The sequence below is a fragment of the Apostichopus japonicus genome, chromosome 10 (assembly GCF_037975245.1).
Source record: "Apostichopus japonicus isolate 1M-3 chromosome 10, ASM3797524v1, whole genome shotgun sequence".
Classification (NCBI taxonomy): domain Eukaryota; kingdom Metazoa; phylum Echinodermata; class Holothuroidea; order Aspidochirotida; family Stichopodidae; genus Apostichopus; species Apostichopus japonicus.
The window spans coordinates 2,024,006-2,050,012 of record NC_092570.1 but is presented as its reverse complement, the minus strand read 5'-3'; the positions used below and the strand labels follow the sequence as shown (position 1 = coordinate 2,050,012).

Genomic DNA, 26,007 nt, shown 5'->3' with positions numbered 1-26,007 from the left:
ATTTCCCCAGGGCCCCGCAAAGTACGCACAACAGAAACATTTGTGACAACCAATGTTGGCTGCTGGCACACTTCAATTGGGATGAAATCAAATGTATCCATTTAATTATTCAAGTAGTTGATAACGCGAGAGACCCTTGACATAAATTTCAAACTGTGGTTTCTTTTTAAACAGTACTCAATATTTTTTACTTTCTTTAAGGTGGTTCGGTTTGTTTTCCCTCAATTGATGGTACACAGTTTTTCGAAAAACAGGGGTTCCAAAATGGCCAACTACCATTTTAACTACAAACGGATATTTTCTAAACAAGCAACCGTATTATTGATTTCTCAACTTCACAAGAATCACAGAAGTCTTATCACTGCTATGAAACGGTATAATCTGTTATATATAACTGTCACTTTCGGCTCTAGAATTGCTAATGACTTTACACTAAATAATGTGTTGAAGCAGTTTTACTTTGTAGTAAGAAGACGCTGACCATTTTCGTAGCACAAATGTACTCACTTTGATGACAATTTTCAGATTTTAAGAAATGGATCAGGAATCACCTCTCATGTTTTCACCTCTCAGAATCTCATTTGACTTACAGAGCTGATATTATCAGAAATTATGAAAACACTGCACATTTCTATTTCAGAAGGATTTCAGAGAGAGCCAAGCGACAGCCAGAAAAACTTGCTGCAATTAGCTAATAATATTAGGACCAACAAATCCCGGATGAGATGCATTTGAACACCCCAAAAATGATGCCACAAATATGAGCTAGCCCTCATATAGGGTGTCAGGGGCTACAACATTTTTCATACCACTTTTGACAATATTTAAAATTAAAGAGCAAAATGTTAATGTTTAACTTTTATCTCAAATATCTTCTTTACATGAAATTTGGTTAGACAAGCAAGGCTTATGATTTATGACCTGTTTCTACCTACATGGAATTAAAAACAAACATTGAAATATTTATGAAAATAGACTCAAACAACTGTTTTAAAGAGTCACCAACTTGTGGTGTTTACAATTATTCATAGCACCATTTCAGACTTATTAGTAAGGACCTTGTATTAGCACTTTTGTTTATATGAATCTAGAACCAACACTGCCTATAGAATATTAAATAGACCTTGTTTAACACCAGTCATCAAAATTCAATAAATATTAACCATATGATACATTTCTGGTATTTGTGAATAACAAGTTTCCTGCACCTAATCCCTATATCAAGTTATACACCCAGCACCGACCTAGTGTTAATTCCTTTCCAGTAACGTACAGTGAAAGGGGATTCTACCACGCAAATATTGAGTATTAAACTGCTCAAACAACCCACAAGTATTAGTACTTGCGAACTAAACTATAAAACCAAATGCTCCACAGAGCGACAGGATACATAAACAACGAAGCTCTCCAGCCATGCCCAAAGTCAACAGAGGGCGCTATCATATCAGTCCTATCTAGTGCTGTTAAACTTGACTAGTTGCACCTTCCGACAGCCGATCATAAAGGCACAGTGAGTTGATCAATAGTTCATTTAGTTGACAGCTATTGTTCTCTTGAAACATTTTCAAAGTTTCAATTCTGATAATCGTTTTCAGCACCGTAACTTATTACATGCAAACGTGGAACCATGAACAAGTCAATCACCCAGCTGGCTAGCTTGTATACAAGTTCACCCTTTGTGTTCACATGCTTGTGAGAGCATTCACATGGTCATGTTACTTTGAATGATCTGTTAACAATACAGATTATGCACATTAGGACCAATATGACAGGCGCCCTCTGTGGAAATGCTGAAAAAAAAGCCCCATAAGAATGTTTTCACACCAAAAACTGTACAAGGCAACAACACACATGCCCCATTTGAATGTTCTAACACAAATTACTCTACATAGCAACACCACACAACACCATCCCTGAAATGCATATAATCATACTCAGCACCATACAGCAGTGCCATACCTTCATTGTGCTACCCAGGATTTAATAGTTATCAGCAATTTTCACTAGAATGGTCTTTAAAATAATATGTTAACATTCATCAGCCTTCTCATATATTGCAAAACCCTTCTTACCTTTTTTTTTAAATTTAAGCAGCACTGTCCAATATGTGTGTGAATATGTTACACTGAAACGAAACATTATTAGAGGATACTCATGCATACATATATATTGATTTTACATGAAAGAACTTTAGTTAAATATGAAAAATTAAATATATCACCTGGCAGCTATGAAAATATCAGTATTTAATTGGCAATGTTTACAAGTCATTACTGTCCAACTTTGAGTTTTGTCACACCGAATGCCTGCTAAAATTTGTACTCACCATTTATGAGCATGATAATCACAAATTTGCATGATTCTTCTACCCAGATTCTTCTAAAATGTCATCATTTTGCCAAAGTCTGCTCACAAATGCACATTTTGTAGTAAAAATTATGAGTTAGTTTTGGACAATGATTGTCATAAAAATATAAATGCATTCAATATTACCTTGAATATTACGGAATGTGAGTTAAACTCTCATCTCTATGACAATTTATAATCACATGCTTACAACCAATAAAACATCATAACAAAAACTTAAAAAAGCTTAACATTATTTTTTAAGGATTTAGGGTATAATCACAATCACTGAGAAAGTAACATAAATTCTTTGATCCAATGTAAATAAATATATGTAATAAGAATAACCCTACAACAGTAATTCATTCTTTCATCACCACAACTGCTTCCATTTTCTGAACCAGCGGTCCACAAACTTTAAGGCCCGGGACCCAGGGTCTTCCACAAAGACTAGGCCACGCCCCTACCAGACCTGCCAAACCTACAGACGATTTGTTGACACTCCACATTTTGGGTTTAGAACTGTCTTTTCTTAACAATCACATGCTGTGTACAGTTGTAAAAAACCCTCGATAGGTGCGTCGGTATACCCGCTGACGAATATCCAATATTACCGAGTATACCGGAAATTACATGAGGAACAAAACAGACCTTTTTAAGGAAATCATTTCTCCCACAATTGATGTATCCTACTGTGTCTATTTTGTACATTTATTAGTATTGATATTATCGTTAAGACTGCACATCATATCCACATTGTATGGTCAAATTTTCTGGGGGTTTTTTGTATGGTATTTGTCCATGTTTGGGGGGGGGAGGGGTGTTTTTACAGCTTGAAGAAAATTTACAAAAAAAAATATAGAACAAGAAAGAAGAATAAAAATGGAAAACACAAAACAAAAAGACAATGCACCACTAAACTAAAAATTAAAAAAAAATACTTTCAGAGGGCATTCATAAATACCAGTTCAGTATCTTCCTTCTAACTAAGGATAAGATTGCTAAGTGGTGGCTATTTTTCGAAATTTTAATTTTTCAGCTTATTAGATAATATCAAAAGTATTAAATTCACCTGAGAAAAGTATTTTTTCATACTGAACTTTGAATATCAAGAGTTAGACCCTATACTGTTCACGCACTACATTGAATACCTCCATTATTATCTATCTCAATCTTATGTACCATACACCACTCCTATGCATGTTATGTCCACCTTTTTTTTTTCTTCTTTACTTAAAAAATTTTCCCCAAAACTTTTTCTGCCTTTTTGGAAAATTTACATATTACAGTCGTGAGAGGGATATCATTTATCGTGGCTTAATAATTTTTTTTTTTTAATACACCAGCCAAATACATCACTTTGTAATAAAGTATGTCATGCTGATGCTCACCTCAATGCCAAAGGATTAGAAGAATTATCTCACACTTGACAGTGCAGGGACTGGCCACTTCCTTTACAAGAGTATGACAGTCCCAGTAAATTTTACATGGTTGTCAGATTCTCTGAGATCTCCATTTGGACAATCAAAACCAGCTTTGGTAGTCATCCTGTGGACAACTAGTTCTCCATATAGATTTTAAATTGCATTGTAACTAAATACACCCAAAACAGGTAAAATGATTAAACTGGTGTGTCACCTTCCATCATTTTGAAGATACCTAAACAATACAATCATAGTGGTAGGCCTATTAACCACTCAAAGGGGAGATTGTCTGGGACAACCAGAAAATAAGTTGCCCTGGCAGTAGCATAAAGAAATGTAACTAATGTCCTAGGAAGGCATGTATATGATATTTACATTGCATACTCAGAGTTGTAGGATTCCTGACCATTGCACAATGGTACAAAACAGTAACTACAAAACTATTGGGGAAGGGGAAGGGAGAAGGGTGGATGGCGGTATTAGGTTTTGGCAGGAGTATACACTATCTGACAACATCTATATCAAACATAGCAATAGTTGCAATAGTTTCTTGCATCCAGTTTTTTCTGAAAGATTATCACTTACAATAATTTAAATCCTGATCTCTGGTTTAGCACTAAACCTCAAATCGTTATCGTCTTAATCTAGAGGGCAGTAAGCCCTGAATGCTAACAAACCGTCATTGGACTCCAGGTTCAACTGGACGGATTCCCCCGCAGCCACAAAAATGACCGATCCACGTCTCAGGGAGAGCGTTTCTGAGATGGAGCTAGACGTAGCAGTCGCACTGCCTCTGATGAAGAGGACGATACTGCCACTGTCGTATGCACCTAGGGTGTGGTTTCTAGTCTCGGCCGGTATCTGGAAAAAAGAAAATTATTTTCAAAAACTGATGAGGATGTTGTCAGCAAAGTTCAAAGCACTGAAAGAAACCAAGGTGTGACTAAACTGAAACAAAATCGGTGGCCTTGAGATATGTTTTAAGGATTCCATTGAAGGAAAGAAGCAAACATATTCACTAACATTTAACAGAAGAAAAGACTGGGGCAAATTCTAAAAACAATCCTCTCAAGAAAACAGTTTGAGACTTAAATTTAAGAAACATTTACCTCTACTTTAGCGATTGCAAAGTCTGGTATGGCAGGATTATAGATGGTGACGCAAGGATCGGAGGGGTCCACATGGCTGTCAAAGATTCTCTCCTCTGGTGTGCTGGTGATGTAGGAGAGCATCTCACACAGGGTTGGTACATCCTTATACTTGGCTGTCAGACCGGCACGCACCACATTATCAGAACAGGCCATGCACTCTATGCAATCTGAAACAAGCAGAGAGATGTCAAGAAAATTCTTCGGTATCGGGATGAAGGAGTTTAATCTTCAGCAGATACTGTCATTTACATGTCTCCATAGGGACTTGTTTTTTATGCGTGCACTGTTAGAAAAACCCAAACTCCATTCAAATATATGCAAAGAAGGATAGGCTTAGTCTATCCACTAAGAAACTGTGTTAGGCCTTAGCTACATTGTTCATATCATTATTACACAGTTTACAGATGTCATACAAAATGGAAATATATTGTGCTTACCTCCAGACATATATGCATGTGGTTCATTAGCTTGTAGGAACATGGCCTCACCAGGCTTGAGTGTCATGACATTGAAAAAATAACTGACGAAAGATCCTGCGTCCCCCGGATACTCCTTACACAGCCGCAAGAAAATCTCACCATCCACATTGGAAATATCTTGGCCTTCATCGACTGTTGAAACAAACAGGAGAGAAAATCAAATGAAATAGGTACAGTATATGAGGCAATGCTGGAACACTCACTGTTCACATGGTTGGAAAACCTTACTGAATTTGCTGTTAACATGGTCGCTAGGATCGGAAATTTCCTCTGACGTTTGCAAAACAGACAAATGAGCACCACAAATAATATAAAAGGGTATTTTACCGAGAAATATAAAAGTCCAAAACTGCTGTTTTCTCTTTTCACATTAACCATCTTCCTTTTTTCTCTCATTTTTCTACTTTTCATTTATTTTTATTTACCCCCTTTTTTTTTTGGCAATAAATTCCCCCAGATTCATGAATATCCCACGATCATGGTTTGGATGGTTCCCAGGGATTTTTCCAACCCTGACTGGTCTATATACATCAAGCAGGTTTCAATATTAACATCTCTACTAACAGCACACAATATTGACCCCATTGGGTAAGATTGCTTACGTGAGCCATGTAGAATTATTACAGATTTTTGTATCCAATGGAAATTCGAATGGCCATTGCTGCTCTAATGATGGAGCCAGTCTTACTATTGTGCTCTAATCCTAATCCTTGGTAAACCGGCCAATGACCATCTGTTTATTTGTACTTAATCCTTATTGGAGCAATCTGAGTGATAAATTATACTTGCAGACTCAGAAGGAAAATCTGATCCACCCCTTACCGTTCCCTCTTGCCAAACAACTTCCTTTATGATCAGTACAAATGTTAAGCAGATGACGGACAGAAAAGCTGTCAAAAAGCAAGCAAAGTTTTGTCTATAGTTCTAGGTTTTGTGGATCAAGATGGCATGTTTGATCCTTCAAACCGCACATTAGTATTTTAGTATAACCTTAATTATACTTGACGATTCGTATTTAAAACTTACATACCCTCATCCTCTCATCCCTCTCTCTAAGCTATTCATACACATACAATCCAACCCCCCCCCCAACCCAGCCCCCTTCCACACACCTTTCACATTCGTCAAAATGAAATCTTGAAAAGTACTAATGAAAAAGGTTAGTGACAAATTAATTCTACAAAACTGACCTAATTTCTGGAAACGCTTTTCCAGTTTATCCAACTGTTCACTGACCAATGATTCATCTCGATTCATGAAAGAGGTAAAGCTCTTCTTGAGGACTGCCTTGGCTGAGTCAGAGGTTCCTTTAGGGTCTGTCCTACATGCCTCTTGTAGGGCCTTCGTCTCCTTCTCACCAACGACCGTCCTAAACTCTGGTATAGCTGGATACAAAGGTTGATGGGGGGAGGGAAGGGGGAGGGGGAGGGAAAGACGATTACTTAACATCATAAACTTTTGAAAACCATCACAATCAGGGATAGTTAGATGGGAGAGACTGATTAAAATCTCTTATAAATTTGCCAAAGTTAGAAATTCTTTTTTGTAATGATTGTGTATGGGAGAGACTGGTTACAACCTCTAATAAATTTGCAAATTATAGAAATATTTTTATATCATAAGATATGAGAATAGACTTAAGCTGCAATAAGGCTTATCATTTTTTTTACAAGGGCCAGAGAGACGCAGGTTCTCACTGCACCTAGATTCAGAAATGTGTAGGTTTGTCCTGTAGGTTGGTCAAGCCTAAGTGCTTAGGGGTACGAACATCCGATCAGTACAAGATTCTGGGCCAATCTGTTTTGTGGTCAGGTTTTGGCCCGTGGACCACCAATAGAGAACCCCAGGGCTAGGATGTGTCAAAATGTAAATGAATGTAAATGGCATGTATGATCACAAAGTCATGTGCTGATGAAACCCATGTTCGGCAAATACATCATCACCCAAAGTATTTCACTATGACAAAAATTCTTTTGTATTTCTGGACACTGAAATTTCCTCCGCTAGACCTATTTTAATAACGTTAACTCTAGATTACACAGACGTGACCAACATCATACTGTTATTAACAGATAAGTTCAAGACATCTTCGAGTGCAGAGTCAATTTACTCTCAATTTTTTTTAATATGTTTTTTCATTTATTAACAGCTAACCTGTGCAATGCTAGACTGCAGTGTATTGAATGAATTGCACCAACGTATTTAATTAGAGACACAATGTTACATAGAATAAGAACACTGCCATGCTACTCAAACATTTTTTATCTAAAAAAACTTCCATCGTGCTGGACAAAATATCCAATTAATAGTTTAAAACCTGTCAAGGAATTATGAGGAAAAGTTATTTCAACAAAGACACTTGGGCTTACCTTCCAAGAAATGAACGATCTTTGACAATCTCTTAAATCCGTTCATACCCTCGAATGGGGTCAGGGCGAGGGCCATCTCTGGCTTATGGTTGTCGTCTACATAGATATCTGGATGTTTAGCGTTCAACTGTTCTGCGTGAGTCTGAAGGTTAATAGTAAGAGTAGAGTGGTAATACAAAACCTGATGTAAGTTAGTAAACATTTCTAAGGGAACCAGCAGGGGCATGAGACCGAGAGGAAACCATAGTAGTGTGAATGTACATAAGAAACTTTCAATGTAAAAAAGAAATAAACTATTTCACATGAATGATTCAGAGGTTGGTAATTTTGGATGAGAAATTTGGCAGGGACAGGGGAGGACAGGGGGGGGGGCACTAGTCAGGTTTCTTTTTTGGGCACAGATGGTGTAAAGTTTTTATTAAAAGATTTTGAGGTACTGTTACTTGGACAATAGCTGGTTACCTTTCATAACCTAGTACTGTATGGAAGTAATGGAAGGCGGTAAGGTTAATGTTATAAATCAAATAATAAAAGGAATGGCGTAAGTTTGGACAACTCATGATTTACTCTTTATACATGGTTCCAATGATTTTCAAAAAATCAGATTCCAGACATTTTTTCAAGACCGAAACATGTGTAACGTTTACTATGAAGTGTCTCAGTTTGATCAATTTCAATTTGGCTCTCAAGCCACACAATAGAGGGCGCTATCATATCGGTTCTATCTATCTATTTCCACGAAACGATACAGTGAGTTGATCACTGGTAGTATATACAATTTTGTTTGTTTTTCTTAAAGAAGAGATTTCTTGAAACAAATATTTCATACGTTGCAAGTCAAACTAATTGCTTTAAGCACCTTACGTTATTTTTTCTAAATTATTTGTTTTATTTGTCTAAACTGCACAAGTGGAACCTTGAACTAGTCAATCACCCAGGGTGTCTGTATGCAAGGTCACCCCGCATGTTCGCATCCTGGTGAGTGCTTTAACACGATCATATTTACTTTGATTTAGAGATCTATAGACACTAAAGATTACGCACTTTGGGACCGATAGTACAGCGCCCTCTGTCGAAACAATGGAAGCCCAATTGTAATCCAAGTCGAAGCGACACATGTACTGTACGTTACAACAAACTGACGAAACAACATTCTAAGAGAGCTTGCAGAGAAATGCAGAAAGTGGTTAACTTTACCTTATTTGGATGAGCTTGGATGGAAAGTGTCTTGTTGATTGAAAGAACCTTGAAGAGATAAGGCAGCTGGTCGTTGAACTTTGATCTAACCTTTGACCCCAGACAGTCGGGGTGCTCCTCTACCCACTGGCTTAGCGTTTTACCTGCATGTTCCGAGCTGGTCAGGATGCTGTCACCTTTGACATGGGTGCCCATCCAAAGCTGTCGAAAATAGTTAATAAAGAAAAGAAGTTTGACTGTTTCTTTCAAGTCAAATCATTGCTTGGCTACAGTATGAGACTAGTCCACATAAACTTCCTTGAGAAAGGTAGTAGTATAAATGTATCATTTATCGGTTGGCTGAAGTCGATTGCGTTTGGAAAAATGTTGGAAACTTTTCTGCATTTTTAGGTCAAAACCAAAACCTCATAGCATTTGATAAAAGGATGTATTAGTTTGACGAAGGTCATATGCTGTGGGTTTATTCGACGACAGCAGAGTGAATGCGATCATGGCAATTCTACTTAAATATACTTTTTGGTTTTGCTTATAATATTTAACTCACTTTTTCACAGAAGAAAGTAATATTTCTACACCAAAATTTCCATTTTTATGAAATTCTAAATGCAGACAACATTAACAGCTGTACCAACATTCCATAGGTATCATATTTCATAGATGGACATGAAGAATATATTAAGCAATGCTTCTGAAGAACATCTGACCATCAAATTCAATTTGAGAGTGTTGAGGTAGAGTTCCAAAATGCCATCCAACATGGTCTGTTAAAGTTTGTTCTCGTTTTGTAATCAACCTTACACTGGTTACAGAAGCAGTTCTCTTACAATTAAAATAAAAGGTGTTCAGTCATAGGCCATACATATTGTTAACAAGCCTCTGCATTAGTGTCATATAACCTACTGGGAAAAGCCTTATGATAACCTTCATATATTCAAGTGTACAGGCTGACATTAAACATGTAAACGACACTTTTACCAGCAATATACCTACCTGGAGAAATAGCCCAACCTCAATGTTCACCAATTGTAAAACTTATTTGCATCTATTGTTGAAACTTCTCACATGTTATCAAACATGTATCGTGTCTGGCATGAAATGTCAAAAATGCACTATATATATATATAGTATAATACACAAGGGAATCTGGTAGGGAAGGTACAACAATTACATTTAATTCAATGTGTTTATATAGAGATTATAGCGAATTGCAAGAGTTGTGCATTCTCTGTTTCCATTGGTTTATGTAGATGGGACTGGGATCATAATTACCTCTGCATAAGTCATGTCATCTTGAAGTTCAAATGTACTGTCCCCTCCTTGTCGCAGTAGTGCTACTTCACTCTTCGTACCGATACTGCCCCACGCGTTGTTCTTAACTGCGCACTGGAGCGTGAATACTGCGAAAGAGGGCACAACAAAACAGATCGATAAACGTCATCCCTTAAGTCAAGAGCTAACTGAAGGATGCATTGCCTAACGGTGATAAAGATACTGTATTCATGGGTCAGCTAGACAATCCGTCAAAAAATGATGAACGTAGTTTGTGTTCAAAAGCTGCAAAAATCCATCGCTATTTTAAATCTCACATCGATGAAATATATATAGGCCTATGTTAAGGTCCGACTGCAAAATTCAATTTAATGTTCCACAATCATCTGAAAGTAAGGAAGGTACACTTGTATAGGGCCCTGATACTGTGACTACTTGTACAATAGTATTATTGTAATGATGTGCATGCCTGAGTGCATTCCCTTTCCAGGTGCTCACTACTATTATGTAGTAGGGAGATAGCATGCAGCCTCATGAGAGTTACTGTTAATATATTCAGTTGCACACAGACCTCCTTGTTAAGTTGTCATTTGCCCCACCCAACCTGCAACTTCACTCTACAAACTTACAATGAAATCCAGCTCAAAATTCAATTTATTTTAGCTGGATTTCAGTGTCAGTTTGTAGAGTTAAGTTGTAGGTCTGGCCGGGCAAGTTAGCTGTAACTGAAACTCTTAACTTGAACACGACAACTTAACAAAGAGGTCTGTGTGCAACTGAATATATTAACTCTACTGAACATTGCTTGACTTTGAATATTAGGCACTAAAAATACATTTTTAATTGATTGAAACTTTATACACTTGAGTTAGCTTAAAAGTATGTAGCTGAGGTCATGACAGCACTGTGCCTTTGCACTTAAATATCAATACTATGGCTAACTTTGGGGCATCTGTGGGTAGCCTCACCTTTGACATTGTCAAAGCAGGCATAACTTAGGCCCTTTGTTCGGCCTTAGTTATTTAGGACATAGGTCTAGGCCTACACAAACTTAACACTAGCAAGTAGCAGTGCCCAAGTAGGTTCTACACAAAAGAATTAGCTCGGTGATGCCTTTTTCTGCACTATTCAAAAGAATTTGAGTTACATTTGATCGGGATGAACATTAAGAAGGTTAAAATACAAAAACAATTATGTCGGCCTAATAGTAATAATAGGTGTGAGCCTAAGTAGTAAGTTAACCTAAAGTAGTAAAACTTAAAAGAGAAAAATATTTAGCGTTAGTAACTAACTCTAGTAGTATAGGCCTAGGCTAGTACTAATAATTATATCGTAGCTTAGCAATGCTACGAAGAAAGGCTATAGCTGTCCAATGTAGCAAACCTTTTGGAACAGCCATAATTTCGTGTCTCAACTATTTCTGAAGATCACGAATAATGTCAGTGCAGACGTCAATTGTAGATCAAATGAAAACGATGTATGCATCCACTGACAACGACTACGCAATATATGAATAGGAACGGGCAAACCATACCAACCAGGGTGCACACGTGTGATGTTTGTCTTTGCCGAAAAATACGAAGTCATGGTACGGAAGAGTACAGATGCCATTAATAATCAACGCAATAACATATGAAGAGAGTGGAAGGTTTACCTAATGAAACAATAATAAGGCCTCTACACGCCACACTAGTTTGACAATCTCTCGTATGCCCAGCTGTAGTTGCGTCATTCTATTATGATCGTCTGCTAATACTGTTTTGCGGGTTGCCGATGAAAGCGACACGTAATACTTCTTTGAAGTTTTTGTTTGTTTTATAACAAAAAGATGACGAAACACTTTCCATTGTTTCATTTGTCGCACTGCGTAGTACTCCGCACGTCATTGCGGTTGTTTCATAAGTCCGGTTTACAAGTTAACTCTATTGAACCATCTAGTTTACAAGATTTGCGATGTAACAACGACAATTTTGACGGGTTTGTGGGAAATTCAGTGAGAAAAGTCCAGATTTCGAGATTAAAACATTTCAAAATATCGAAATACAACGTCGAGATTACGACATTAGCAGTCAGAGTACAAGCGCAGACCCAGAGTCAAACATATTTTTTTTAATTGAAAGTGGAAATTTTCGACATTAAATAGATAAATTAATCGGATTCTTTGGTGTTAAGAAGGTGTTATAAGAATGTGTTAAGATTCTTTGGTGTTAAGTCGAACTTTGAATAGTCAACTCGAGATTTAGATATAGAACGTCGTAATTTCGAACACGTCGTGGACATTTTGAAATAACTTTCTTACTCAAAACGTCGAACACTGTGTTTTATCCATCGAAATTGTGAATTTTTATAACGAAAAACAGTATACATATTCATCTGAAAGACAGAAAACTGATTGAAAAATTATAAACATGGAAGAGCAAATGGTCAGAAACATTTGACCTGCTATTTTAGAAAAAGGGTTTTGTGTTTCTGTTCTTCACTTGGTTTCGAAATAACTTTGTTCCCCATGATTGCACTACAGGCCTTTGCCTACCTCAGTGTTTGAGAAAGTGGTCAGATGCTGGGGTACACACTCTCGTCCGTCGGATGGGGACGTTCAACGACGGTCCCGGGAGCAGGAATGGGAGCTAATTCACACCCCTGCCTCTTTATCCTCTGAACATCTATCGAAAAGAGAAGGCTTGAAAAAAAAACCGGTGTTCATACACCATCTAACACGGATAGGGTCTCGAATAAGCTACTGTAAGGCTTCATGATCCTTGGGTCTCTCATCTAAACTATTTGTGATGGCATTTGGGTAATGTAGCCTTTACGTTTTCATTTTTATATTTCGGGTTAAATCACCATTTTATTTTTCAGTTTATCTATCCACATATTCTCGTTTGCAAGTCAGAGTAGCATGGCAACGACATTTTAATTTAATCTGGATAAAAACCAAGAACTTACATTTATGCCCAATTTTTCGTTTATTAGGTCAAAACTAGGACTTATTTCAATTGAATAATTTCTCCCCAAACTTATGGAGTGTGGGTAACATCGGAAACTCATTTCCTACCTGGCAAAGGTACTTTCAGAAAGTGGGGGCATTCCTTTGAAATGAGCTATTATGATAATCTTGAGACATTATTCTTCCATTTGTGGGTTTCAAACATGGCATAGATGGCTGTATTAAAGTCAGAGAAGCATGCAAGCAACATTAGAATGAAAACTAAGTTATATGTTTCGCTGATAATTATATCTTCTTTGGCTGTTCCTTTTATTTTGTAGTAATATCGGGTAAAAACAGGGGGTAGGAGCCGGGGCACGTGCCCCCCCCCATTTTTTTCCAAAATAACAGAGGCTTAAGATATCCAATAGACAGTTCTTCATCAAAGGAGCACATTTTATTTGCCAGTATGGCACATTTACTAAATAAAATGTACCCCTTTGATGAAGAAATGTCCATTGGATATCTTAAGCCTTTGTTAATTTAATATTTTATTTTAATTATTCATGTACATCATAATAGTATTGATACACATCATATTTATTTAAGTGATATGGCTGGTGTGTATCGGTTTATAGCATAACGAGTGGTGGTTGTGGAATGAGAAAGTGCCACTCTGATGTTGTGCCCCCCCCCCACTTTTTCGAAGCTTCCTACCACACTGGGTAAAAATTAGGCTTTTTTCAAAGTTTATGAAGTGAGGGAAATATGACCTCAGTATGTCATATCTGGTAACAGTATATTTAATAAAATGGGGACAATCCTTTGCGCTATTACAATGCAAAACTTGACGTCATAATTCTTACTTTGGCGGGTTCGCAAACTCGATCTCACTGATTGTGATGTGTGAAAGTCAAAGAAGCATGAAAAAGGCCATTTACACCTTTAACTTGAATTTGACAATCTTACACCTCATGAGCCAATACTGAAGTGACATTTCTCTCACTAGCCGGGGAAAAAAGAACAATCATAGCATGGTTTTATTGTCTTTTTATTACACCTTATTTTAATGAAAAACATTAAGTGTAAAAGAAAGGGTGGGGCAAGATATACTGGCTATGCTCCAAACTACAAATTTTACTGGCCAAACATCCCATCGAATTCAAACTTACTTATGAATCAGAAACCTTCAAAACAAATTTTATCAGTAAGATTTTTCTATCTTTAATTACCACAATCAGTCCTTTTCTACATCATTGACCAACATTTTCATCAAAGATAAAAATGTTTCTTGGAGTCATGGAACAATATCATCGACAACACTGAAAATCTACACCAGCATGTCACGTTGGGCGCCAGCATCGATGTTCTACAGAGGGCGCCAGCATCGATGTTCTACAGAGGGCGCCATTCAAGAAAAGGAGTCATCTCCATACATACTTCCAAGATGACGACGACGATGTATATATTATGATAGATAACCTGAATTAGGTTAACGTACCATTTTGAATATATTATATTCCTATACCAGACGAATTGCCTTGGTTACGAATTAAATCATTTTACAAGTATCAACTCTGAAAATAAACCTCATCCCTCACACGTTCCGCCTAAGAGGAACAAAGCTGTCTGTTTCTGACTTGTCACAATCACTCGCAGGCTCGTTCAGTCGTATCTGAACTGAGTTTGATATGTAATACATAAAAGAGTTTACATGCCTTTCTTCACAGGTCGAGACTGATATGTAATACATAATAAACTTAACATATGCAATACATTAAAAACTTTTATATGCAATACATTACAAACTTTTCTATGCAATACATAACAAACTTCTCTTGCCTGACACTTAGTGTATACTAAGACTTATTACATTGGTATTGTGCCAGGAAATTAACTGCATTTAGAGGGGTCTTCACAGGTTGTTACAAAAATGTACAAAACTCTTTCTTTTCCTTATTTTCTTCATGCAACCCGTTGTCCAAGTTTATAAATAAATACTGATGATACATGATGGCTTAAGCACCACAGCTCGCTGCTGTAAATAGTTGTTCCCATACATCAGAGAAGGATCGTTAAGATATTTCTACCAGCTATAAAAAAAACTTACAAATCCATTTATGTGCAGCATTACTGTAGATGTTTTAATAGTTAGACATATCAAATGTATAAAACAAAACAAAAACAAACGGGAAAAAAAAAATGAAGTCATGCACATACCTTACAATAAAGAGGCATGCCAAGCATTTCTCTTCTTTGAAACAAGAAAATAAAAATGTGATATATATAGAAGGAAAAAAAAAAATAATTACTGCTCAACTACCTAAAAGCTAAAGATTTTTTTTTTCCTAGACAAACTTGTTGTTTTTGGAGACAAATTTGTCTTGTAATGCTATAATTTGCTTTTCTAGACATAAAAGTACCAATTTGGATGACATTTAAACACACCCTAAATATAAACGAATTTACCTTTGGCTTCCGGTACGGTGGCCAACTCAGAACTTAATGCTTGTTTTTATGTTTTTAAGAAAGAACGACAGTATGCAACTTCAGAAGGACAACACTTGTAGGATGAAAAAGCCTTTGTGGAACAAATTTGCTCTTTATCAACGATGTGTCCTTGCATCCGAGATGCGAACATTTCAAAAGAAGGCAGGGTGGATTACTCCAGTTATGTTTCAAAGGTTTTATAAATAATTGTTTTGAGTAAGCTAAATCATTTTGTGCATCTTCTTCGGCAGAGCAGCAATAAAAATTCTACTAGCAACTACGATAAAGGGTAATATTGGGGAAAGAAAGCAACTTTTAAATAAGAACTGGATACAATAGTTTCTGTAACAAACAAATAAGTGAAATATAACAAAATATTCAGGTAAGAATGATAAAAAAATATTCTCCTTCATCTCACCCTCCCTACCACAAAACCTCCCATGTGACCCCTCTCCCGCCCCATTGGACTGTACAACCCTCTCTGCCCTCAAAATAATCGAATCCAACTGAGGTGCTTTTATAGAAAGAACACTAAGAAGAGGTTAACCCCTCTTGTAAGTTTTGTTTCCTTTCCCACAAAAGCAACAAGTTTGAATGAATTATGATAATTATTGATTATCACATTATACTTTCAAATCCATCTTAGAATTATTTATGCATCACCTCATCTGGGTTGCATCTGGGTTGACTTATGTCCAATTGCTCTTCACGGGTTTTGTAAATATTAATCATGTTGTCTAAGAAAACATCTTACAGAAGTTATTTGTCCCCCATCTGTACTAGAAATGTTCTCTACGGTTCTCCTCGCATACAAACTTGGCACCTACTGAGTCTGCTTCTCAGGCTTCCTGCCTTCAGTGTGGTTGAGTCGGGCCGGTCGAACTGATCGCCATTTTCGATGGTTGCCAGCCAGAAGCTGTAGGAGGCGGCATAGTAATTGCATTTGCCGTCGTCGTGGCATTCGATGAAGGGGATGGACCTGAAGTCTTCCAGACATGATCCTGGGGAGGACAGCATCTGTCCGGAGCCCTGGGCACCAGCACCCGTTTGCTGTGTATGAAAGAAAAGACGAAGAGTTTGTGAACAACCTCTGAAATGTCATCTGCATGTTCAAGGACTTCTCAAAATGAAATGTATCAAGATGCTGTGGTTAAAGACAGTGGTAGAGAGACACCCCCAATGCTCTCATCTCTCTTTAGGCGAGAAGGCTTAAACAAGTTGGACTGAAACAGAGGTAGCATTAAAATTGACAACAACAGAGTGATTCCAAAAGTGAATAATATCAACGTTGGGACTGACAAAATTATTGAAAGGGAGAGTGAAGATCTTGCTGTAAAACTTGGAGAGCTGAACAGTTGTCCTCTTCAGCAGTTGAATTATTGTTAGTGAAATTGTGTTTTACATCTTTCTGTCCATGCAGATAGTCTACCAAGAGAAGGTCTGGGTGGGGGGGGGGGGGAGTTTGATGAGGGGGTCATGTAAAATGGAATATATAGATAATAGGCGATACGGCAAGTAAACAATATTACCAGTTTTAATTCCTTATTCTGAAGTTAACTTTCACAACTTATTTGTATTTACTGATGCACACCCATCTTCTTATAAAATTTATAGGGGACCCATGTGATTTGAGTATTAACCGAAGTACTCACCATAATAAAACTGTAACCGATCCACAGAGGAGACCAGCCATTTGGACAATCAGGAATGTTAACAGACTGACTGTGGACCGCTACCACTCTGGACGGGATTTCACATACGATACATTTACTGATATACGGCTCGACGTTCTCACTCGGGATGGGTTCCATGGACATGGGCATGGGCTCTGGGGTAGACAACCAGTAGGAATACCCATTGCGGGATGCCACGTGACACACGTTGTTGATGTTGCAGAACATGTGTGGCATGGTACTGAATCTGGTCAAACAGCTTCCGGGGGAACCTGTGAATTGTAAACGGTTCATTGATAGGATGGATGACCTTAAACAACAATGATCGAAGGTCTCAACAAAAAAGGGGTGTGTAATTCTGGAGTGGGTTATCTTCTTATTAAAATAACATAACCTTTTATATCTGCACAATAATATCCTTTTTTTTAAAAATTTTGTCAAGTTGGCACCTGATACTGCTGTAATGCTATAATGGGTTGAACATATGGGAAATGATTATTGTCATTGGATCAGTTTTATTCTAGACATCCATTTGGTCTTCTTCATCCCAAAATTTGTTTATCACTTCCCAGTCAGTTTTCTGTTCTTGGTTAACTTTGACACCGATCTAACATTTGACTAGTGTTCATTTTCATGCTGTCTATGACGGTATCACCCATAAAATGTAAGTAAAGACGATACAGCATCTTGTAATCTCGAGGACAACTATACATTAATGTGATATGAACCTCATTATACATCTTACTGACACAATGTGTCATACATTAATCCAAGGAACTAGCACGACATTATAAATGGATTCATCACAAAGTACAGAAATGTGATCCACTACCTTGAAACAATGGGATCTAAATGTAATGGCGATCCATCAAATATTGTAGGAAAGTGATCCATCTTTTTATAAATGCAGAAGTGAGCAATATTCCAAAAGTCCTCGACTTACCAAGATCTTGTCCAAATCCGTTCTCGTTACCTATCATGTAGAGGAAGCTGTAACCGGTCCAAACCTCGCTCGTACCGTCGGGACAAGTAGGGTAAGACGTTGTCTGGCTGTGTCTTGCGATTAAGAATCCAGGATTAGGAGAAGGTGAGCCAGGAATACCCGATGGTCCCGGATCACCGACTTCACCAGGTATACCTCGTGGACCATCACGACCTGCAAGGATGTTAAACCAGAAAGCCAACCCGCTTTATAGTGATTCCTTGCCTTATTAAAAAGTTTATACTGTGTATGGAGAATCATCTGATTTGATAGAGCAACTGAGGAAAATGTGTCCTGAAGTCAAGTACCAGAACATCAGAAAAGGGTTCCAGATAACTTGATCATTGCAAAGGTATTGCCCCTCTGAGAGTTGATGACAGATAACAGTCATTAGTGGAAGTGGAAAACCCACCTAAAAGAGTACAGGTGAAATTCTGATGCAGCAAAGCCACAGCAGAGATATGATTGAGTTGAAAGCTTACAAGGTTCCAGACTTTGACCTCTGTTGACTTCATCAAATGACATTCAATCAGCATCATATTTGGACAAGTATTTGGACAATATCTGTCACTTAACATACTTGGTGAAATAACAAGCATTTAAAAAGGGCAACTGTAATGGGATAAGTTCAGTGTTCTGTGTCAGATTAAATCCCTGAGGTCTTGAATATTGATAATTCAGAGCAGTTTTAGACATTGTGCAGTAATTTCTGACTAAACTTATAAACAAATGACATCTTAAAACAGCATCGCAGTTAAACCTGTACCAATTAAGTATGGTGAGAGCATGGACGTATACCAAGATAGTGAGAGCTATGAATTACTAATAAGGTTCTTAAAAATACAAATCATTCTCAATTTTGTAACAACAATGCAATTAAGATCTGACCAATTATGTGCTTTCATGTACACCTTATCCTTGCACAAAATGTCATGCTAAAACCCAAAGCTTATTACTGGCCACTCCCTAACTAAGAAGAAAGGTTTGCAGGGATTCAATTCTGCTAATCATAAACAACCATTTACTTGAAGCGGATTAGAAGTCTCAATTTGAATTTTTTTTAATCCAGCTACAGTACTTTTCAGGTTTAAACAGCCCCCCCCCCTTATCACCCTTAAGTGACCTTTGACTTTCACAACGAAATACTGGGCCCTTTTACTCATTATAGGAAAGTCATATGCCAATATGACATCTGATGAATCTGTTTTATATCTGGAAATATCATATTTACATAGTTCAAGTTCTAGAGACCTTAAATGAACTCTAACCTACATCAAATTGGTATACAAACTATACAATACACAAGGCTATCATACCATGCATATATGAGCTCCTTTCATGTTCTGGAGACAGCACTTTTGATGTATTCACATTTTGCCCACTGCTGACCCCAACAGACCTTTGACCTCCACCACACTCAATAGGGTTTGCTGAACTAATTACAGGAAATCCACATGTGGTAGGCAGTACAGTTTGTACAGTTTGCACGCGAGAAAAAGAGTATTACAAACAACTTGGCCAAGACTAGCTCCTTTTCAGTACAGCTCTCTGATTTGAATACGCCAAGGACTGCTGACCAAAATATGTGTTAGTATTCAAACAATTTATAATGCAGCTTCAGTTACATCACTGATTTTTCTTTTTTTCCCTTTGAGTTTGTCACTTTCACCTTGTAAGTTTAGCCAAGGTCAGTTGTTCACAATAACACTTTGAATGAGAATTGAACAGAAAATGAACTGACATTTGAAGAGAAGTTGACAAGTGATAATTTTGATGGAATGATGACTAATGGACTTGCTTACCTGGACTGCCTTGTTCTCCAGGAGGACCAGGTTCTCCATCTATGCCATTTGAGCCGGGTGGTCCTCGTGCTCCATCTGTACCCCTACGTCCATCTTCTCCAGGTGGGCCAGGAACGCCAGGCTCCCCTTGGGGTCCTTCTGGTCCAGGTAAGCCAAAGCTACCAATTTCCCCCGGCTCTCCTCGCAGAGAATTAATGTCAACTGGTGGACCTGTTCCAGCAAAATTCAACAAAATTCTGAGATGTTTGTGTTCTTTCAATACATCAGCATTCACTATCGTGTATTTCCCTTCACTTCCTTTTGTCGGCCATTTCCTATTTCTCTAAACCAAGGCTGATCAAAATTTAATTAAGTCTCCAAGGAAGAAGTTTGAAAAGGGTCTACATTTTGGTCGCTAAATGGCCAATCTTTAAACCACTCTATAAGTCTGTGAACACATGCTTGCACATGTACGACAACAGATCTTAAACATGTACCAAGTTCAGGTAATTGGATTCAACTTATGTCTTTTAAACTGTTTCATCTACCTGCCTTCATTGAATGACCCTTTGACTTGAGTCATGAAAAAGAGTCATTTCCATCAATTTTGATCCAAAAATAAGACACAAAGCGAGGTAATGTCATTCAAAGATAGGATAGACAAGCAGGTCTAAATATCATTATTTCAATGTGCAAATCTTTAATAACTTTTTGCTGTTGCTTTTTCAAACTCCACTTCCACTTAGCCTAGACCTACCAAACTGTTGTTGCCAAAGTACTTAAGCCTAGCCTCCTTTGCATATATACGAATCTGGGCTGAAGCTATTAACACCCATGACTATGACAACTGGTGAAACTAAAACTGAGAAGTCGACATCGAGCATTTTTGAGACAAATAGGTGAATTTCTTTGAGATTGTCTGAGAAAAAAATAACTCAAAATAGTGTGAATAAATGATGTGAGAATTGGAACATTTGTTATGAGAGGCGACAGCCATTTGAACTCTGTGTCCAGCAATCACCTAGAAGAACCCCAAGAGAAACTTACCAATGTCACCCTTATCTCCTTTGTCACCAGTGAGGCCTGGGAAACCATCCATACCAGGAGGACCAATTTCGCCCGGTCTGCCATCTGCACCTGTTTCCCCAGTGGGACCTTCTTCACCTTTGCGTCCCCTCAGCCCTGGTACACCAGGCTCACCAGGTTCTCCGGGAGGACCCTGCCGAGTTAAAATAGTCAGCAAGAAAACATGCTAAGTGATCATTCAAGAGGATCAAAAATGGAAGGCAGAGATATCAACATTCCCCCCAAAAATGATCAATTTTGGCCAGTCGATCAGATCGATCGACTACCTCTTGTTTGCTAAGATACTGAAAACTGAATCTTTTATCAAAAATTAATTGATATACGGTACGCGCTCATTCATGTCTTATAACTTATCATTGTATTACATAATACATACATGTCAAGCAGAGGGGGTAAAATCAGTCATATTCCTCACATTCAAACATCAAATTATATTTTACTTATGAAATAACATGTCTTGAACTCATCAAACTATCAAAAGTCCAGCAGATTTCATCAAAATAATTTCAAATGGGCAAAAAAAAAGTACAGTGTTTGTATCATAACCTCATTTGCATATTTACATATCTAATTAGCTCAATTATAAAAAAAAAATTATAAAAATTAAAACCTCATTTCAATACCTATCTGTCAATACTTGGGTCCCTATTGACAAAAATGAACAGATTTTAAGTAATTACAATGTGTAAATAGTTTCCCCAAGGGACAATGATATGACAGGAAAATTGTCTATAAGGAGTTAAAGTATTAAAACTAAACTGTGACAGAATGATATTGAATGGGTGTATAAGGAAAAAAAATTTTGTCCTGTTTCTTATTTAACTTGTACCAAGAATTCTTCCCTCTCTCTGGGACAATTCTTGTTTCGGTACTTAGTAAATATTGCAATGAATCTCATCTTGTTGTTTGGATCAGGTCACATCTAGCAAAGATCACCACTGCAGTGAAGCAGTAACAGAGATCGGCATCCGACACCCTCATGGTGTTGAAAGCAGAGATTAGGGATTGATCCCCCATACTGATATCATACTTTTGTTCTACGAATTGCAAATATGTCAATTGTAACTTGAGATAAGCTGCTATGTGGCACCTCTTGATGGTTGTCGGACATCAGAAATGTGAGTAGGATGTTTTCGAACAACTTGCCGGATTTGATCTGGATCTACTTTAAATGCACCTTAGCTCCTGCTCACATCTGAGAATGCAAGAAGCATATGATACCCCAAGGGCGACTTATTTTGAGTGTCACTAGCTCACGTAATGGGGATCAGACCCACAATTGTGATCTCCATCTTGGGGGGATCAGAACCTCACAGGATCAGACCCACAATTGTGACCTCAATCTCGCGGAGGATTCGGACCTCATGGGATCAGACCCACAATTGTGACCTCAATCTCGCGGAGGATCCGGACCTCATGGGATCAGACCCACAAAATTGTGACCTCCATCTCGCTGAGGATCAGAACCTCACAGGATCAGACCCACAATTGTGACCTGCATCTCGCAGAGGAACCGGACCTCACAGGATCAGACCCACAATAGTGACCTCAATCTCCGGGAGGAACCGGACCTCACAGGATCAGACTCACAATTGTGACCCCTATCTTGCGGAGGATTCTGACCTTACGGGATCGGACCCACAATTGTGACCACACAATGGCGGTCATGATTGTAGTGTGAACACTGGTGGGGTTTCACACGACCTGAGATCTCTGGATACTTGCCCACATCATACACTAGAGGCAGAGCATACAGTAATACTATAACATAAACAAAGGATTTGATTTCATTGCGGCCTTTCCCTCTCCTGCGTTATGCTCACCTGGTCTCCTTTAGGTCCAGGTACGACAGGTGGAATTGGTCCAGGTTCACCAGGACGCCCTGGTTCACCTTTCTTTCCTTCTACTCCAGCGAAACCGAAATCACCTGGTGGGCCGTCTGCTCCTGGGGATCCTGGTTTTGAAAAAGATGAATTCAAAAGGAATGACAAGCAGTTTCTCCCATGATGGGATAGACACTATTAGAGTGTTGTGCATTCTAGATCCAACAGTTATTAAATAGTCACAGAGTTTGCAAACAATATCCTGCAAATTTATGCAAGCATATAAAGGAGTCTCGAAAGGAATTTGTTTTTAATAAAAAAATTCATCTAAGGTGGCACTGACTTTTGAGCACTTTGAAAGAATATCGTATGAATTATTACAAAATTATCATGGCTGGCAATATTAGCTACTGTATATATGTAAATCTGAGTTCTCACACCAACATTTATCTGTAATAGACAGCGACCAGGGTTTTCCTTAAACTTGCTGTTATCTGATAGGGGGGGGGTGGGCATTGCATCAGCAAATGGATCGAAACAATACCAATAATATTACAGATTGCAAGGTATCATGGCTTCAGTTCACTGGTTCATGCTACTCCAGTTTTTTATAGACTCTCTTTGATCTGAATTTTCATGAAACATCAAAACAAAAAGAGTCAATACCCCCCTTCAGCCAGCGTTAACCATTTTCTTCTTAACACATACCATATTTTTCAATAATGTAAATAATGATAAAATCATCACAGATTTAGATTACTTTACTGAACTACTGTTGACCATTCACTTCAGTTCATATACTATGGCAAATGTCTATTCCCTTCATGAGTATAGCTTGCATGAAAAGAATAGTCAAAGATGTAAATAAATGTTTTAGTGAAAAACATCTCTTGCCTTTGTTTTCATCCTTCAATATATACTTGTTTTGAACCCAGATGGGGGGGGGGGGGTAGGTGGGTTTCCATCTTTATCCTTAAACAGGTTGCGAGGTTGATGATCAATCGATTAAATGTGGTTTACTCTCTCTATGATAGTTAACATATAGAATTAAGTCAAACAGTTTTCTGTTGACATGTATCGATGAATACCATACTACCGGGTTCGTTACGATAAGTTTTCTCTTGGCACAAAGCACATCAATTTCTTCAAATCATGATCACAATTTTTCAATTCCACATCAATTTCAAATCATGATTACAATTTTTTCAATTTCATATGAATGATAGATAATCACACTGAAGGAAACCAATGCAAAATCTCTGGACTGTATTCTCTCTTACTATGAGCTTCAGAGAAGGCTCCTTTTTTTTATGGTCCTGGGAGTTTTTAAAGCAATTATTGTTAAGAAAGGAGATGATCTTAATATCGATGAGTAATGATATATAGAAAAATCTGTCTCACCTGGTTCACCAGGGTCTCCAGATGCACCAGGTTCTCCTGGAACTCCAGGACGACCCTCACCGGGGAAGCCACGTTCACCCTTATCTCCTCTCTGTCCTGTGAAACCTCTGGGTCCTGGTATACCAATGTCTCCTGGAGGTCCTTGAGGCCCATCAGCGCCATTATCTCCATCCGCCCCTGGCTCACCTTTGGTTTAGAAAACAAAACAAATATAAAAAGGAGGAAGAGAATAAAAAAAAAATGGAAATCAATTAGATTACTTTTCAAGTTCATAAGTTTTTCTTCATAAGGTCAGTTTTCACTTGGGTGGGGTGGGGCTGGGGTGGGGAAGGGGGTAAGCTCTTGTCTGCCGATGGGGAACTTAATAAGTGGCCCCCCCCAGGGGAACTTGAACAAGATATGATAATGAAGCAGTTCATGAAGTATCCATTCTGTAATCAATATATAATTTATAATCTGTAATCTATACATGAAGGTGCAGATATACCAGAGATGTTCACCGAGTATCTAGCGTAACTCATCACTAGGATTCCCATTGAACCAATTTCAGTGTGATTTCGGCATGCTTTGACACCATACTTTCTATTATGAACACAAACTAATTGACCCCTAACTCTACAATCCATTATTGGTACTGTTGTGTTTTGTAATGAACCTATTCACTGATTACAAATTAAGTAATCTGCAAGTGACGTGGGAGAACAAAAACGTTCATTGTTTCCGGTGCCGAAACATATTCTCGTAGTGTGGTTAAGCCATGCATGTTAATATTCATGAACTTGTGCACACAAAAATGACGAGGATCATCTATTGACTAGTGCGGCAATATAAAAAGGAAGGTACCAGGAATCAGTTATTATGTTGACAAATTCTTATTTAGTGATGCCCAAACATATTCAGAGTGTGTCTAACCATACAACATTAATATGCACAAACTTGTTATCATGTTGATAAAGTCTATTTAGTGATTGAGTTTCTATGCCCAAACATATTCATAGTGTGGTTAACCATACAACATTAATATGAACAAACTTGTTACCATGTTGATAAAGTCTATTTAGTGATTGAGTTTCGATGCCCAAACATATTCATAGTGTGTTTAACCATACAACATTAACATGCACAAACTTGTTACCATGTTGATAAAGTCTATTTAGTGATTGAGTTTCGATGCCCAAACATATTCATAGTGTGTTTAACCATACAACATTAATATGCACAAACTTGTTACCATGTTGATAAAGTCTATTTAGTGATATAGTTTTTATGCTCAAACATATTCATAGTGTGGTTAACCATACAACATTAATATGCACAAACTTGTTATCATGTTGATAAAGGTGATTTAGTGATTGCTCATTCATTAATCTTCACAGCATGGGAACTAAAACAATCTACTCATCACAGGGCATCTACCTAATAAGAATGACATTGATTCAATCAGTGGTTGTTGAGATATCATGTTTACAAGCCGCCTTCAACAATTTCCCATAAAGCCAACTCGACTGCATAGGTTTCGACGGATGCCAAAGCATCGGAACCAAAAACTACATACCGTTTAATCCTGGAAGTCCTTCGTTACCGGGGGGACCAACATCACCTCTCTCTCC

General features: G+C 37.8%; 2 protein-coding genes across 3 annotated transcripts in view; both read right to left on the bottom strand.

Moving 5' to 3' along the window:
- LOC139974773 (mannose-6-phosphate isomerase-like) lies at positions 1-11,788 on the bottom strand. Its single transcript, XM_071982187.1, has 8 exons — positions 11,619-11,788; positions 10,236-10,363; positions 8,967-9,167; positions 7,770-7,911; positions 6,591-6,785; positions 5,359-5,532; positions 4,880-5,088; positions 1-4,631 (listed from the first exon to the last, which is right to left on the bottom strand). The coding sequence occupies exons 1-8, from the start codon at positions 11,632-11,634 to the stop codon at positions 4,410-4,412; spliced, it is 1,287 nt and encodes a 428-aa protein (XP_071838288.1). The 5' UTR covers positions 11,635-11,788; the 3' UTR covers positions 1-4,409.
- Positions 11,789-14,196: 2,408 nt separating this feature from the next.
- Positions 14,197-26,007, bottom strand: part of LOC139974750 (uncharacterized) — a 74,774-nt gene continuing 62,963 nt past the window's right edge. For both annotated transcript variants that reach the window (XM_071982138.1, XM_071982139.1), the window contains exons 31-38: positions 25,953-26,006; positions 24,398-24,583; positions 22,997-23,127; positions 21,135-21,306; positions 20,109-20,318; positions 18,268-18,480; positions 17,304-17,596; positions 14,197-16,701 (exon numbers count right to left, since the gene is read on the bottom strand). In XM_071982138.1, the coding sequence (XP_071838239.1) occupies positions 16,444-16,701; positions 17,304-17,596; positions 18,268-18,480; positions 20,109-20,318; positions 21,135-21,306; positions 22,997-23,127; positions 24,398-24,583; positions 25,953-26,006 (1,517 nt within the window). In that variant the 3' untranslated portion in view covers positions 14,197-16,443. The remainder of the gene's footprint in view (positions 16,702-17,303; positions 17,597-18,267; positions 18,481-20,108; positions 20,319-21,134; positions 21,307-22,996; positions 23,128-24,397; positions 24,584-25,952; position 26,007) is intronic.

Bases quoted from the DNA above. Each gene is read 5' to 3' on its own strand.
- LOC139974773 (XM_071982187.1), bottom strand. The intron at 7,912-8,966 runs GTAAAGTTAACC...ATTAACCTTCAG, and splicing joins TCCAAGCTCATCCAAATAAG to ACTCACGCAGAACAGTTGAA. The intron at 5,089-5,358 runs GTAAGCACAATA...TGCTTGTTTCAG, and splicing joins ACATGCATATATGTCTGGAG to ATTGCATAGAGTGCATGGCC.